The 16,222-nt window shown below is 41.2% G+C and overlaps 1 protein-coding gene across 3 annotated transcripts; it reads right to left on the minus strand.

Annotated features, from left to right (window-relative positions):
- Positions 1 to 460: 460 nt before the first annotated feature.
- Positions 461 to 14,999, minus strand: topaz1 (testis and ovary specific TOPAZ 1). 3 transcript variants are annotated; one of them, XM_085261826.1, is made up of 20 exons: positions 14,566 to 14,999; positions 9,103 to 11,608; positions 8,968 to 9,017; positions 7,136 to 7,239; positions 6,763 to 6,809; positions 6,604 to 6,668; positions 6,395 to 6,453; positions 5,722 to 5,808; positions 5,456 to 5,513; positions 5,166 to 5,317; positions 4,979 to 5,071; positions 4,771 to 4,883; positions 4,630 to 4,693; positions 4,365 to 4,536; positions 4,130 to 4,230; positions 3,860 to 4,025; positions 2,692 to 2,844; positions 2,253 to 2,456; positions 1,868 to 2,051; positions 461 to 1,642 (listed from the first exon to the last, which is right to left on the minus strand). In XM_085261826.1, the coding sequence occupies exons 1-20, from the start codon at positions 14,858 to 14,860 to the stop codon at positions 1,444 to 1,446; spliced, it is 4,872 nt and encodes a 1,623-aa protein (XP_085117952.1). In that variant the 5' UTR covers positions 14,861 to 14,999; the 3' UTR covers positions 461 to 1,443. The 3 variants fall into 3 exon arrangements, with proteins under 3 accessions (XP_085117952.1, XP_085117951.1, XP_085117953.1); XM_085261825.1 differs by having other exon boundaries at positions 6,395 to 6,456; XM_085261827.1 differs by lacking the exon at positions 461 to 1,642 and having other exon boundaries at positions 1,912 to 2,051; positions 2,253 to 2,301; positions 2,438 to 2,456; positions 6,395 to 6,456.
- Between the last annotated feature and the right edge of the window lie 1,223 nt (positions 15,000 to 16,222).

A 16,222-nucleotide genomic window follows, 5' to 3' on the forward strand; every position in this document is an offset into this window, starting at 1 on the left:
GATCCTTTATGTGTCAGGAGTATCAGAACAGCTGAGAAACATCTTCTCTAAACACCGGTCTCTGTGGCTTTCAAACCATGTGTCAGCAAATGTGTTTATTTTATGGTCTGCTCATGTCAAAGTTCGCCATCTAGTGGCTGAATAGCAGAAACACCACGTAAGGGCCACAGCAGGGCTTTTATTCCAAGCACTGAAGGGAAAGTCAAGTCAGTGAGTTCTGGATAGAAGCAACTAAATTACATTAAATTATTTAGCTGTTCTGCCACAAAGTAAAAAAATCAAATAAAAACCTCACCAAATAGTATGCAAAAACTTTTATTGTCAATCAGCACTTTGATATTTTTGTGACAGACATTTCAACCTATGCTGCAAAGACTCTGCAACAATATTAAATCCACCTTTCTGTCACGCACGATCAGACATGTCAGTCAGCCAGGGTTGTGCTTTTTAACCAAGACACCGCGTCAAATGCTTCACGCCTCAACTGATGTTCCAGTAATCAAGCTCCTCAAACATGTCGCAGTCACAGATAACTGATTTTTTTCTTTCATGAGGAACCCGTCTTCTACTACAGGGACCATAAAATGAGACCCGTACAGTGAGCGATGCTGGCTGCGAAAAGAAGAGGAAAACATGCCTGAAAGAATTTTGAATAGGAAAGTTCTCTGGAACAGAAATTATAAGTAATGTTGTGTATTGTAAAGTGGCCAGAATCTGAGATTCCAGTAACGCTGCATTTACCCGCTACATCATTGCTGGAGGAGAAATGTTAAAGACTGCAGGGAAGCAACTGTGGTCAAATCCAAAAATCACTTTTTAGAGAAATGTTCTTTCTCATTTGAAAGAAGAAGAAGAAGAAAAAAAAAAAAAGAGCCTTTTTTTTTTTAAGTAGAACCTTTTTTTTTATGGATACATAAAAACTTCATACAAAGAAAAGGTAAATCACAGCTCCTTAACTGGCAACAATTGAGGTTTTGACATTAATATAACAACATAATACTGTCAAAGACTAAACACCATTATAAATATATACCTATTTACACTCAGATGTTATTTACAATGAAGTAAACACAATCGTGCAACAAACATGCTGGACTCTGTTCCTAAACAGAGTTTTTGCTTTCAAAGAGTCAATCTCACAAACAGATTGACAAATCAGCTAAAAGAACTCAGGAAACAACCTCTTAACCTATTTTAAAACTACTCTGAACCAAAAAAAAATAAAGATAGAAAGAAAGAAAGAAAAGAATAGTAGTTTTTGGTCTTTGTGTTTTTCTGCTCCTCAGTTCAAGTCAATTGAAACATGACCAAGAAATATGCAATCTTTCATATTCCTGATTTCATTGGTTGTTTTCCTGAGAGTCAGCGGCTGTTGAGCACAAGCAGTTTCTAAAGGAAAGAGAAGGAGTTCTGTAGACAGCAAAGAAATAAACAGCTGGTGGTTTAGTGTGTCCACACCTCATGGGCCCACAGATGATTGTGGCGGAGCCAGCGGCGGGCAGAGGGAACGTCCAGCATGAACACTTGTTCTTGTTCTGAGTTGACTGCTGTGTAATGGACTATTAGTTTGGGCTGAGGGATACAAGCTGCAGAGAGGAGGCGGCTGCCAGCAGAGAGGTACTCGCTCTCACAGCTTTGAGTCCTGGAAGAGGAGAAAGCACGAACATCACGTACCACTGCAGTCGAATCTTTACACACACTAACCATGGACAATCTTTTTTTATAATTTTGAATGCAAAGAGTTCTTTATTTCTGGGTGAAATTATCACATATCAAAGTTAATTGACATCAATCCAGCCCCCCCCCCATGCCAATATTTCACTGATTCCATCTGAACAGACTCCTTATACACAAAAACACAATTTACCTTTTGAGAGTAATGGTGAGAGAAGTAATGGGCTCTGATAGGTGGTGAATGACTGTTGCGTTGACAGTGATGAACATCTCGAAGGTGAGAGCCAGCTCCACCTCCCCCAGTCGACAGGGGACAATCAGTGTCATGAAACCAGGGGGAGCTGAGACTCCAGGGTAGTAGCCCACATTCAGAGAATCTAATGAACATGAACGCAGCGAGCACACCTCAGAGTCTAATCTAATCCAAATCTTTGACCATTTGTAAACGTTAGCTGAGACTGATCAGACTCAACATCTGGTGCCGTAATAGAATCTGCAGCTGTTTCCTGCCTTCGACAACTCACATTTATGATGCAATGATGTAAGTGTAGCAGTAAAAACCAGAGTGTGGTACTTACGTTTGAAGACTTCCCGAGCCCGGAGCCAGAGGTTTTGCTTGCCCAGTTTCTGTAAAAGTATCCGAAGCACTGTGTGGTCAACAGCCAGGTTTTTAGAGAACATAAAGTCCACCGTGTCTGAAGCCACAGGAAGTATCTGCCTGTCCACACACACTTGAAGGTGAGAGTTAAACAAGGGGCTGTACCTGGAGATATCCATCGAGTCTGGAGAAAAAAGAAAAACCTCTTTATCAACTAAATTTTTCTCACAGCTGAGCATCTGTTAGCGCTAGCAAACACTGTACAAAATTAAACCAGCACTTTCTAATCAGAGTGTAGCGAGTCAGTTAAACTTGTGGGATACTGATCTGGCCAGTTTAGTAGCAAAGCTGACTAACCTGCTGTATCATTGTTTGTTTGTTTTTTTAACTTTAATTTCAGCTCTCTGTAGGTTACTCACCACTTGACTCTTTAACTCCAGGAAGATTACAGAGAAGCTCCAGCGTGTCTCTGTGAGAGGTTTTTTCAGCCAGACGTATCAGCACACGAGTCCTACTCTCCAGATCGGCAGGCTCACACGGCCATGAGGACGAACTCAGGAACCACTTGTTTTCTGGATTAACAGATGTATAAACAAAATTTAAACAATTCAGCAAATAACTGGTTTCACAGTTCTACAACATTACCTACAAGACTATGAAAGCTAGCATTTCTCAGGGCAGCGAGACGACTATCACTTTTAAGGTTTCCACATAAAGTCTGAGGACATAAAACCAAATTTGCTTTTACTGATTTACAGGGAAAGAACTTTAAGTTTGTGAGTGTTAAGAAAAGACATTAATGGAAACCTATTATTGAGGATTGTGCAAAGTCTTGAGTCATTTTTTACACTTTCCTCGCAAGAAGCCAGACTTGTCTTTGTTACACAACTGATCCTGAGCAGCAGCTCTCAGCACTTTCTGATGGTCATTCAAATCTGTCTTTTAGACATTGGTTGCTTTTCCCCTCATCTTCAGCGCAGTCCTTGCACCTGACCACTTTCTTGTTTGCAAAGCTACTTAACACTGACATAGAACTCATCCAAGCATAAAATGATTCATAATGGCCCATACATATCAGACAATTTCTGACATTGATTCTTCAGGCACTTTGTTTTTAGCAGCCAGTCACAAAAACAAAAGAAATCATGTTTTCATCTTAAGAGCTCAGAAAAAGAAGAAAACTTCAGTTCTGATCCGAAAAAGCCTCTTGGATCAAATGTCTTGACAAACGTAATGAAGTCTCCTTTTTTCCAAGCTCTTAAGACTACCATGAATGAGAAACTACACAGACATAATTTGTTCCCATTTCTTTATGCCAAAGATGACACAGTTTAGACAGGCGCAAAATAAAATCTTTGGGATTCAGCTTGTTGACACAAACAGCTATTAGCTGTAAAGTTGACATATCTCAGCACCAGTTAAAAGTTGGCCCTTTAGTTGACTTTGCTTTGCTAATGCAGCATAAATCCCATTTTTATTCGAGCTGTGAAACTCTGCACTTATAAACCATGAAAATAAAACGCTGGTTACATTTTAAGCATGACGACATTAGCTAAATAAACATCGATCAGCTTCACGAGTCACTACCTCGGAGTGTGTTCAGAGCTCCCTCCACGCTGCCACTCAGGAGGAAGACCTCTGCAGCCACAGTGATCAGGCAGCATCGTGACGCTCCGTCCTCGTTCCCAAACAGACCTTTCAGAGTTGAGAAGCCGACTTTTAAAACAGACAGCGTCTCGACCACCCTGCGACCCTGCATCAGTAAACATGACACAGACAAACAATGACATCCTAAATTCGAAGATGCTGCTCAGATGTGACGAGGAGAGTGTGATGCGAGCTGCACGGCCTGATTACCTTGGCCCACTGATGCGTTTTGTGGTACCGTAACATCAGAGAGACTCCAATTCTGCCTACGAAACTCCTCACCATGCTGTCCTCACTTTCATTCTGACACACTAAAGAACATTTGAATGAATAAATAAATGAACAGCTACTTTTTTCCCCTCCAGATTGGAATCTGGAAGGTGCTAGTACACAGAACCACACTGGGAGAAGAAAACTGATGTTTATCTCTACTTAGAGCTTTTACCTGTCTCAGCAAATACAGAAAAGGGCAGTGACAGCTTGTCTTTGCCCTCAGACAGGAGCGCGACAGCAATGCGACCACTGATGCGCTCCACTTGGCTGGGGTGCTGGTTGGACTGGCAGATCCCTCTAAAAACCTCACCTATCCTCCTCCAGTCCTCTTGTTTCATACAAAGCTGACACAGACAACAAATACAACAAATACACACATGAGCACAACGCACCACCATCTTTACAGACAAAGCTGTCAAAAGATGTGAAGCTCTTACCTCCATTTCCACAATGGAATGGGCTAAATTCAGGTACTCTGGAAACGGTGCACCAGAGGAAACCCTTTAAGAGTGAAAATAAGAATTATAAGAGTTATGATTAACAAATGAAAACAATTGTGAACTTTGTGGCTCACTCACTTGTTGTTGCCGGACACCGAAGGCGAGTTTGGATGAATCATTTGCTGGAAAAGAGGAGTGTTCCTTACACAGTCGAGGCAGTCCAAACTCAGCTCTAGTCCAGCGTTGGCCATCTGTAAACATACAGACAGGTAGTCTAAATTCTTCCAGAGGCACATAAAGCAAATGAGCTAAACTCAGAGCATAATGAAAGGCAAACAACTGATACCTTGAAAGTGAGCTGCATGAGTTCAGGCACAAAGCCCATCACACCCTTTTCTCTCACGCAGTTAAAAAGGGAGAGGAGGAACTCGTGGCTGGGCTAAAAAGAAAACAAGATCAACGTCTAATCTCATGTCAGCATCAATCAGTTGTTTAGTTTTCTCCGTGGTTAATGTCAGGACTGCTACACTGACCACTATGTTGTGAGCCAAGCCAACACTGAGGACGGAAAAGACCTCGGACAACATGCCAGCTTTCAGCAGAGCCCAGAGGAGGGAGAAAAATATCGGCAAAGAGAAATACACTCCTGGCGGGTTTTTCTGGTAATATCCTGTAAACACAGCTCCTGAGGAGAACAGGGGTAGAGCAGGAGAGGAGAAAGGAGACCGATGACGGAGCAAAGATGGGCAATCAGTTTAGCATGCAGCGTGCACAAAGGCTGTGGGAGAAAAAGAGAAGTGGGAAGGAAAGGAAGGAAACTCACCTGCTTTCTGAAGGCACGTTGGATTTTTGATGAATCTTGTCACGTTTTCAATACAAAACTAGCAAATGAAAAAGAAAGTGTGCAATTACAGCGATGTCACAACAGAGGGTGATGTTGGCCCTGCAATCTCCAACAATTCAATTTGATTTTTTAAATTCAAGATTAAAAACATAAAATGTACACAATACACAAACAATTTACTGTCTTTGGTGAAATCAAGAAAAAATAAATAAATAAATAAATAAAGTAAAAACCACAGAGTGTACCTTTTCATCCCCCTCCATAGGCAGATGTTGGAAGCGACACATTTTGAACCCACAGGTCAGTGATTCACTGAAGTACAGCCTGCAGTACTGAGCATTTAGACAGCATCACACAGTCAAGTTATAGCAATGCAATTCACCCACAGTGCAAAACATATTTATTGTACAGAAGAACGAACTGTACATCTACAGTAACCACGGCGACATTAGTTTAATTCTTTAGGGAAACCTCAAGCTGAAACCGAATGATTGTCAGAGCAGACCGTGAAACTGAGGCCATTTCTGTTCATGGTTTAGAAAATGGAAATCGTGCTGTATTCAGCAAGGATTCATTAGTTTTAGAGACCACAAACTCATCAGTGAGTTGTTTACTGAGGTCAGAGATTTAAAGGTATTTAAGATTCATTTTCAAAAAGGCCACATCCATCTTTATACACAGACTATGGAAAGGACCCTCATATCTCCAGATACTGTATATATGACAGTAATTTCTTTATAAGTTTAAAATTAGTTGTCCTACTAGAACTTCCAAAACCAGTTCTGACTTTTCCAGATTTATTTCAGTTATATTCTATTAAATAACTGGAAAGTCCAATCTATGCTAACGCCACCGAACATGTATTTAAACTGAGCATTTTTTCAGTAGCAACATGGTAATATACAAAGGAACACTTACAGAACTTGATTTCAGGCGCCTAAAATCCATCATGTTTGCGGAGTTTGTGATCCATGCCCCTGCTTGGAGACCAGAAGAGCCAAAGAATAAAGTAACGCTGAGCACTCACATTGGCAATTAAGTTATAAAATGAGGAGTTATTAGTGAGAACAAGATAAACGCAACAGCAATTAAAGTTCATTGTCTGAGCCCTTTTCATTCTCCCTCACCGGTTCCCATGGACATGAGTGGGGGGATGTTTTGAAAGGAGTTCACCGTCTTGATGGGCTGGCTCCTGTTACAGAACATAAACAATATGATGATTGCGAGACTGAAAGATTAATGTGACAAATCAAAGATCAGGTCATGTGCACTAAGCAAACTGGTACCTTTCTGGGCCACTATTTACATGATTGCTGTTGGTATCAGATTGAACCTATTGGAGAAAAAAAAAACAACAACACATGACAGATACACTATTGTGCATTTATTATACTTTAGAAGCAGGATAACGTATGAAACACCCATTCCTTTGAAAATAAAATTATTTAAATTCAGTATTTGATGTGTCAGATCTTTAAACATTGTCGCTGTAATACATCAGACTCAGTGCTCTGTAAAATGCACAGAGAGCATTTATGCAGAAGAAGCCCTGTTAAAAGCCCTGCCATGTTTTTCTACAAAACCTCAGGGAAGTTAAAACCACTGACGTGCACGCTGCTCCTTTCTCTATCTGATTGTGCAGAGGACCCATTACTTTACCACATGTTTGCTTTGCTTCTCAGTGGAGGTAGGGCATGTGTCGCTCTGTGTTCCAGTATGGGTGCTGCTAGAATGAGGTCTCCATGGCCTGCTGTTACTCTCCTCTATAGGATTTGAAGAAGAAAAAAAAACAATCACAAGTTAATCTCTGGTCTACTGAAGTCTGTTCCAATCATAGAGGGGAATTTTTTTTAAAGTATGTCAAAGTTTTGGGTCATTTCAGGCCATTGTCTCCATTATAATGGCCATTATCAAAGTTAGTTGAGTTAGGCATCTTAAAATTTCCACTTACTAACTAAAACGTCTGAGACAATAACTTGAAATTTTGAACAAACATCTGTACTGGACAAAATATAATCACATTTACCACATTTCATCTCTCACAAAAGGACCACAAGCTTTGAAACTCGTGTAAGAAAATCAACTTACTGCACAATATTAACCAGAAAATCAATCCTTTAAAGCTTAATGGCGATAAACAACTTAGACATGTTGGTATTTTCATGTGGGACATCATAAGCAGTCAGTTAAATATAAAATGCAAAAAAATTTAATTTCCTTTTAAAAGCAGTGAGTTTCTCATTTAGGAGCTGTTGGGATTTTCAGTAAGCTCCGTAAAACCAGTTTACATGTCTCTCTAATCTTTGAATTAAAAACAGTTTGAGATATTAGGAGCAATGCAAGAACTAAGTAACTTAGTAATGTACTGCTGCAGAGGTGCCAAAGTGGATTTTAGCCACATAAAAGAATCAACCAGGACATTTTTATTGCTTTAACTGCAGTCGGACTGCTCTTTCCAGCAAGTAAGTGAATCCATAAAACTCCAGACTCCAGCTGTTTATCTATATCTGTAAAAAACAAAAAAAACAAGCAGCTTTCTCCATTTCTTTCACAGCAACTAGGGCTGTGTGATATGACCAAAATCTCATTTCCCGATATAAGACATTTATCATCCCAACAATGATAAATATCACAAAAATTTTACATTTTCTGTAAAATTGCAACTTGACTTGCGTGAAGTGGCTTCAGCTGGGCACCGATGCATTAAACTACATTTTAAGGCACAAGTTGAAACAGCCACAGTTTTATTTGTGAGCATTTATTACACGGCGCGCTGCAGGCAAAATCCTGTTCTAAGGTTTATTTTTTAGCACCTGACGGCTCTTTTTAGCTTCTTGTCCGTAAACACTCTGCATACTATTTCATGTGATTCGGTTTATTTTGAAAAATCTTAACAGGATCTTCAGCTTTATTGTGAAAGGTTTATTTGGAAAATAAGCGGACGGCGGAGCCACGCGATAGTTTTACTGTCATTGTTGCTAATGACAACACATAAAAGCAGTCGCTTGTCCGTCCGTAGTGTGGTTATATTAAATATAAGAGAAAGAGAGAACTTAATTAAAATTAATTCTACAGTGACCATCAAAACCATGAAAAAAATATTACCGTAAACAATTTATTTTGTGACACCACGAAACAAATGATAGCGTAAAATGAAACAATAGATGTTTTCATATGGTCATCTGATATATATCATTATATCGAACAGCCCTAACAGCAACCCTGTTACTTTAGATCATAACAGGTAAAAATCACAGACTCTGGCTGTCAGACGAGCACTGCGTCCCATCCATGTGGCAGAACTTTAGGTTGAGTCACAAACACTGACATGCCTTTACTTTTACCGAGCGTTCTACTGTTTTTACTTATTTTCCTTTTTTAAAAATGTTTAGCTTCTTTTGTCTTATTTTCACTTTATACATATCGAAGGAAACAATAAAATATAGAAGACACTGTCATCATGGCTCAGTTTCTCTGCGCACTGATCGTACCTGTGTTATTGGGACTGTCACAAGGCAAATCCACAGTAACTGGAGCCAATCTAGAACAAAAGTAACTTTTATTTATAAAGCATTCAACAATTAATCTGTCACTTGCAGGACTTAATGTTAAATATAAGACCTTACCTCTCTTGCAGCTCCTGTGACGCTCCATCTCTTCTTGGAGTATTCACCACAGCAGCAGGTTTGGTTCCCGGAGCCTCGGCAGCTCGGGTAGGACCCAGCTTCAGCAAACTTTGATCAGGCAGGTTGTCAAACAGTTCTGGGTCGTCCTGGATCACGTCAACAAGCAGGATGTCCTGTTCGTAGGCTGTTAACTCGTCCAAAATGCCAGGCTGAGAATCACCAGCTGCTTCTCCTTGGGTTTTATCCTCTTCGCTGTTTGCTATTTTAGACGGGCTTGATCCCTCTTCTGTGTCTGAGTGTGATTCTCCATCACTCAAGGCCGCACCGTTCTTTTCGTCGCTGCAGGAAGAAGAGCAGGGCTCTGTCAGAACACCTGAGCTAAGGCTCGGCTTTATTTTACGATGTAAGGAAACTTGTTCTGAAATTCGGTTACCCTGCTCCACATCATCCTCGTCATCACTTTCTTCTTCACTGCTGGGAGAAGACTGAGGTTCCCTTGGTGTCTCAGGAGTTGTAAAGTCTGACAAGTCTCTTTCCAACTCTTCAATATGGTGCTCAAGACAATCCTTGCAATTATCATTTTGTGGCAAGTTGCTCACATCTTTGTTCATTTCTTCCTCATCTGTACTGCTTGAGCTGCAGCACGAGAAGCTTCTCTGGCACAACTGCCGTTGTGGTGAATGGACAGGGGAGAGCAAAGGTGGAAGCATGAATTCATTCAAGTCTGACTCTACGCAGTGTTCCTGGGAGATGCTGCACAATAGTGAACCCACTGAAGCATTGCCCCTAAACGAACTTGCACAATAATATGGGTCCAGTCTGGGGGGGCTCCTGCATGGGAATGGTTCCTTGTCATTTTCATATTCATCTTGAGGAAGGACAAAGGATTCACATGTATGAAAGGAGTCAGGGCTGTGCAGAGGAACATTGGGAGAGGAAGAAGCTGTTTGGGCTTCTTCACAGGAGGACAATATTTTGTCAGCAACATTGACTCTCTTGGGAATAAGCGATGAAGGTGGGAGAGAAGATGTTGTGGCTGAGAGGCTGCTCATGCTGCCCTGTGTGAATGGAGATGACATAAGAGACAGAGTGGTGGCAGTGTCCCAGTCACTCAGGCCGAGGACTGAGGGGGAAGGGGTCGATATGGAGGTGACAGTTTCTGGTCCATTAACTAGCAAAGCCGAGGCTGAGACTCCATCAGTGCCACGCTCCCTTCCACACTGAGCTGGAGGGGGGAATGATGCCGTATCTGAATTAGGCCTGGTTTCTAACTCTTCAGGCTGGTTAAACAGCGGTGAGGTCTCCATGTCTTTTCTGTGCCTTTTCTCATTTCCCTGAGCAAAAGCGCTTTCTCCATCCTCTTCCCATTTCTCTGTAGGTGCCTTCGGGGGAATGTCCTTGAACAGGTTACTGGATGAACCTGGCATACTTTGATTAGCTGTTGCAGAGTCAATCCCATCCTTTGCTGATGGATCAATAGTCCCTGCTGTGGTAGAAGCATTTGCTGTGCAAGTCTTTGAGAAAGGCCAGGCCATGTAAGTGCGTGCACATGAAAAATGTATTTTTCTCAAATACGCCCTTACTCTCTGGCAAGTGTACGACTCTGGTGCATCTGTATCCTCGTCACTAACATGATCGATGAGATCTGACAACACGTGTGATCCATCAGCATTTGTGGGATCGCCTTTCTGACTACCTGAAGCGCTACACTTATCGGTGGGCGCGAAGTCCAAAGTGCTGCTGCACTCAATGCTATCCCCTACCTTTCCTTTTTCTCTACAAGTCTCTGGGCTTACTGGATCTGATCCTGGACCAAGGTCCACTTCAGCATCTCTGTCACGCATGCCACCTCTGCAGTTGCCTGTCTTTGTATGCTCATCTAGTAAAAAAGAAGCAGAACAAGTTGCAGAGTCTTCGCCTGTCTGACTCCGGTGGAAAGGACTCACGGTATGATGGGATAATGGCTGTGAATGCATGCCTTCATCCAGGTGGTTCTGGCGGATCAGACTTTGAGACTGACAGACGGTCTTCTCATCCTGAGCACTTGGACAACACTTGCTACTTTTAAACAGAGCCTTTTTCTCAGTTTCTGATTCATTATGCCTTAAACAAGTAGGCCAAAACCGTATTGAAGCTCTCATCTCCTGCTGGAAGCAACGCACAACCTTGTTCTCGAGAGCATCCGGTAACACATACCCACAATCGTGACCGCAAGCTTCACATTTTTTGGCAACGTCACAAAGGATCACTTTGGGATACTGGTTTATCCACACGATAATCTTCTTAGAGCTCTGAGTGATTGTGTTTTCTTTTTCGATTTCTGACTGAGTAGCAGGTGGCTCTGACCCTGGGCTAGCTCTTTTTAGCTTACCCGGCGCCTTGCGCTGAGGGGAAGTGTATTTACATTCCCCACAGACACCACAGTGGGAGGCTCCGACGGCTCTTCTTAGTAACACTTCTGAACCAGTAAGACCGGAGAGGTTTGGCTCTTTATGTCTACCAACATCTGCAAGTGGAAACAAAACACTTGTCAGAGAGTGCAAAACGAAATAACAATGATTTACCTAAGCATCAGAAAGAAACATCACCGTAGCTTTCTTTCCTTTTTTCTTTTTCTTTTTAATAACTGCTTTTCAAACAGCATCGATTCCAATCAATATCGGCACCATTTGGGATCATCTCATTCACCATCTTGAACAAAGGCTTAGAGCAATGACTGATTTCATTAGAGGCAGGAAAGTCAAACAGACCAGTTAATCACAGAGGCATCAAACGAAAAAAACCTGAACAGAAATCAAGAAAATCAATCAAAATTTTAAAACTGTGTATATACTGTATATTCTGTGTATTTATTATCTCACTCTTATTGCCTGTTTATGCCCCGTCCTTACCCTCAACGTCATGCTGCTCTGGTGTACCTTAATTGCACCTTGGGGATAAATAAAGTCTTTCTGATTCTGATTTTGAAAAGCCAAACCAGGAGATATACGAACCAATCGTGTTGCTGCACTGAGGAACGTGGATGACGTCCTCACATATATCGCGGTGGATATATTTACTCATGGATCAATTAAATCAACAGTGTCTATTCAAATGAACTAGAATGGCATTTGCTCAGTGTTCTGTCAGGATGAGCAGGGACCTTTTTTTCCCCCCCGCATATAATTTTAAATTCTGATGACAACTCAAAGTTAAGGTGCTCTCTTTGTTCATTTAGGTATAGGCTTCAAAATCAGCTGAGATGGCTTCTGAGTCGCGGAGACTTGCTTCTTGAAGAACTTTGTTAGGATTTGTCCTTCTTAACGTCTCATCCTTGAGAAAATAAATAAAATAAAAATCGATTTTCATATCAGTTTAATTTACCGAATCTACCCAGGCACAACCTTTTTTTGAAGGCTAACCCATAACTGATTATAATTGTGACTGGTACAACAAAAAGGCAGAGAGGTTTTGAATTATGTCAGAAAATAAGCTCCATAGGAAATAAATGAAGACACTAAATTATAACACTTTTGTTAGGCCATAAATGTTCTGTGTTCAGTGCAATGACACTGTACACATAATTTACCAGACAACACCTTCTCTGGGACAATGGACATCATTAAAAAATGTAAAAAATAAAAAAAAAGATTCACAATTGGGGCACTATTTACTGAAGTATTTCATATTGCAGGAAAAAAATGTCTAGAGCTTGTGTTAACCAGAGATCTTATTTCAGACATCTAACCAAAATATCACTCAAAAGATTGACTTTAGGGAACTTGAAATACAAAAATGTAAATGTGTGTTAAGGTTTAGAGAAAGAAAAAAAAAGCTCTTACTTTATAACTGGTTATGATTTAGTAACAACGACTGACTGAGCCTGGAAAACATACATTTGGTTAACGTTCCCACTTCTAATAAAGAACTGTAAAGAGTAGGTTCACTAAGCTTGAGTGGCAGCTATGTGGAACAGCTTCCCAGGCTGTGAATGAGACAATCCCCAAATTACCCAACTGAGGTTTTGTCGATATGTGAAGCACTAACCAGGTGATATTAAACTGCCTGCCATTTGGACGTTTGACTATCACGAGCAAGTGAATAAGGCCTCAGTCACACAGGCCCGCAACCATCAGTAATGAGGGAAAATTGAGTACTCCAGCCAGTTTTGACTGGATGCTAGAGGTTAATGGCATTCACTAAAGGATTGCTGATAAACCGGTGCGAGACCCCCTGGCAACCACCTGCTACTAGGGAAAAAGGTGTATTCTCCAAACATTTGGATGAAACATACTTTTGACTGCTTTGGTCACTGGCATAGTACCGGGATTTTGGTTTAAATGATAGCGAATGACTTGCATAGGCTGAACTTTTACTTTCAAGACCATCTTCAGGTTTTACTTCAGCTGGGAGAGCAGTATTTGCAGACAAACATGAAAAACTACAGGCAAGTGCACCATCTTTTTGAGCAACGTTCAAGAACATAAGAACCACTCCCAAAAAGTGTGGGAATAGGCATGTTTCCCTAGCAACCGGTGGTACTATCACGTCCAATATGGGGACAAATCTGTAACAACATTGTTTTTATACACTTTATAAAATAAATAGATTATATTAAAAAACCTTAATAGGAATATAGAGCCGGGGATTTATTTAGTCAATCTAGCTCATGTTCAGCAAGTAAGACGAGTGCCAGCTATATGAACAGGAAATGTATCTGCTATTAGCAGGCTGCTAGTTAGTGTATAATTAAACTCCATCAGCTCCAATCCGGGCAAGTAATAGCTAAGAAGATCCTTCATGTCAGGTTCAACCATGAACTGCATGATATCCACTAAAACTGGATCGTGTTCAGTAGGACTTTACCACATTGTTAGCTTAGCATCTGACACAATTTGGCACAAATTAGCAAAGAGTTAGCTAAAAGCATAAACCTATCACAAAACGCCCAATTGTAAAATCAATTTAAAGGCAGTGCAATTTAACCAACCTTAAAACCTTTAACCTTAAAAACTCTAACTTATAATCCAGCTAAAGTGCACCTTACTTGGGATTCCCTTCGCACTCCTCCCGATTTTGCAGAAGCAGCAGCGGGCTGAGGATCACACCCGGCGGACGTGGCCTTCACTGAACTCCGTCCCTCTCTAACACCGACCCTCACGCTTTTAGCCCGGCGTGCCACACCACTTTTACCATTAACGTCGCACTGTCTGAAAGGACATCTACCCGACGTTAAATCGGTCTGTCTCCTCCTCCTGGCCAGAGTCGCCTGGCTTGTCAGCTTCATTTGATATTTGGACCTTTCACTCCTTGGATTCGTCCTACCGTGGAGCCGTTTGAAAACACACCAAATAAACCGCGGTCTGAGGCACGTGTTTCTGACCCCCCCCCTGCTCTGTTGATACTTGCCTCTAGTGTTCGGCCCGTCTTGTTTATCAGCGCCTCGTGACTCAGAGTCTACTTTACTCTTTGTTTTCTGCGTACCTGAGCCATTCTCCTCCGGCTCCTCCTCGTCGTGAGTGCTCGGCGGCTGTGTCTTCTTTTCGGAACCCATTGTGTGCGTTAAGTTTTGGTCGGGTTCATTGCTGCCCGGAGGTGACACCATATCTTTCTCTGAAATTAGCTGCACGGAATCAAAGTTTTTCTCTTGTTTTTTGCTTTCAGCCTTAATTCTATTCAGTAACTTTGGGACTCGTCTCCGCCGCGGGGTCAGCTTTAACCCAACAACGTCTTTTAGCGCAACTCTGTTGAGTTTCACCCTGCTAGAAGATGGAAACATGCTAACAGTTAAAACTGTGCCTTCCAAAACTTATTAAATAATTTACCAGGCTGCTATAAAAGTATTTTTCAGAGTAACGCTGGAACTTGTTCTTCTTAAACCATCATTACGTTACTATTCGGGGCCCTCGCACTCGTGTTGCTGCCGCTCACTGTTAATTTGAGATTGACATGGGGAGCTAAGGCGTGCCCGAATCATTGCGCATGCGCAGATCATTTTGCGTTTCTTAGCCGTCCTACGCACATTGCCAAATAGCTTCTATAACTATACTAACTTTTAACCAGAGGTGGCCCAACTATAGATATTCTGTACTCAATTAGAAGTGCACATACTTGTATTAAAATACTCTTGTTAATGATTTAACCTATTCACTCAAGTAAAAGCAACAAAGTACAGGCTCTGGAATGTACTCAAGGGAAAAGTAACAATTGAGTACGCTTCTACCAGGAATTTTGGTCTAAAGCCAACAGAATCTCGCACTATGTTAATATAATAAAATCATATTAATTGCTGTGAACACAAACTTATTTCAAAGAGAATTTTAATTCTAATGATTGTGCATTAGTTCTCCAGGCTTTGGTCTTTCAAAGTCTTCTCTGGACATTGGCTGCTTTTTCACTCATTTTCATTCTTGTCCCTGTATTGGACTATTTTCAGAGGAATATTTTCATGTGCTAAATGACTAAAACTTGACCCATGAATCATTGAAGAGTTAAGAAAAATGGTACCAAAAAGCCTGCCAAAAACTCTCCACAGCAGACGAACAGCAACTGAAAGTCATGTATGTAAGAAACAGGAAAAAAACCCAGCAATGACCTGACACAGGACGTGAGACATGCATCTGGCCCTTCAGATGATCCATCTACTGTTCACTAAAGCCTCGTCAGAAATGTTGCAAGTGAAAGGTTGGCTGTAAAGAAGCCGTACCTAATAAAGGGAACTGGGAAGAAAAGGCTTATGTATGCCAAATTACAAAAGAAGTGGACTGAACAACATTTCTGATCACGTAAGGAACCCAAAATTCTTTGGTTCACATCACTGTATGTACAGACTAATGTACAGGTTGCTGTTCAGGTTATACCCTGCTTTTCACCCCATCCCTAGCACATCTGCAACCCTGAATGGAATGGATGGTCATCAGTAAGTACATAGGAGGACAGAAGAGAAACACAACAGTGAGTTTCTACAGTCATCAGTAAAAGATGGTGGAAACTTTGTCTTGGTTTGGGGTTACATGAGCTAGTTACGATGAGGATCTTGTTGAAAATATAATATGTGTTTATAATTTCAATCACTGATGAAATTATAAACAGAGAAAAGTACCATCAGACATTGAGCTCTGTGCAATACCATCTGCAATGT

The sequence above is a fragment of the Mchenga conophoros genome, linkage group LG22, assembly GCF_057382185.1.
Source record: "Mchenga conophoros isolate Kocher_MC1m ecotype Shallow Benthic linkage group LG22, M_conophoros_male_GT1.1, whole genome shotgun sequence".
NCBI lineage: Eukaryota > Metazoa > Chordata > Actinopteri > Cichliformes > Cichlidae > Mchenga > Mchenga conophoros.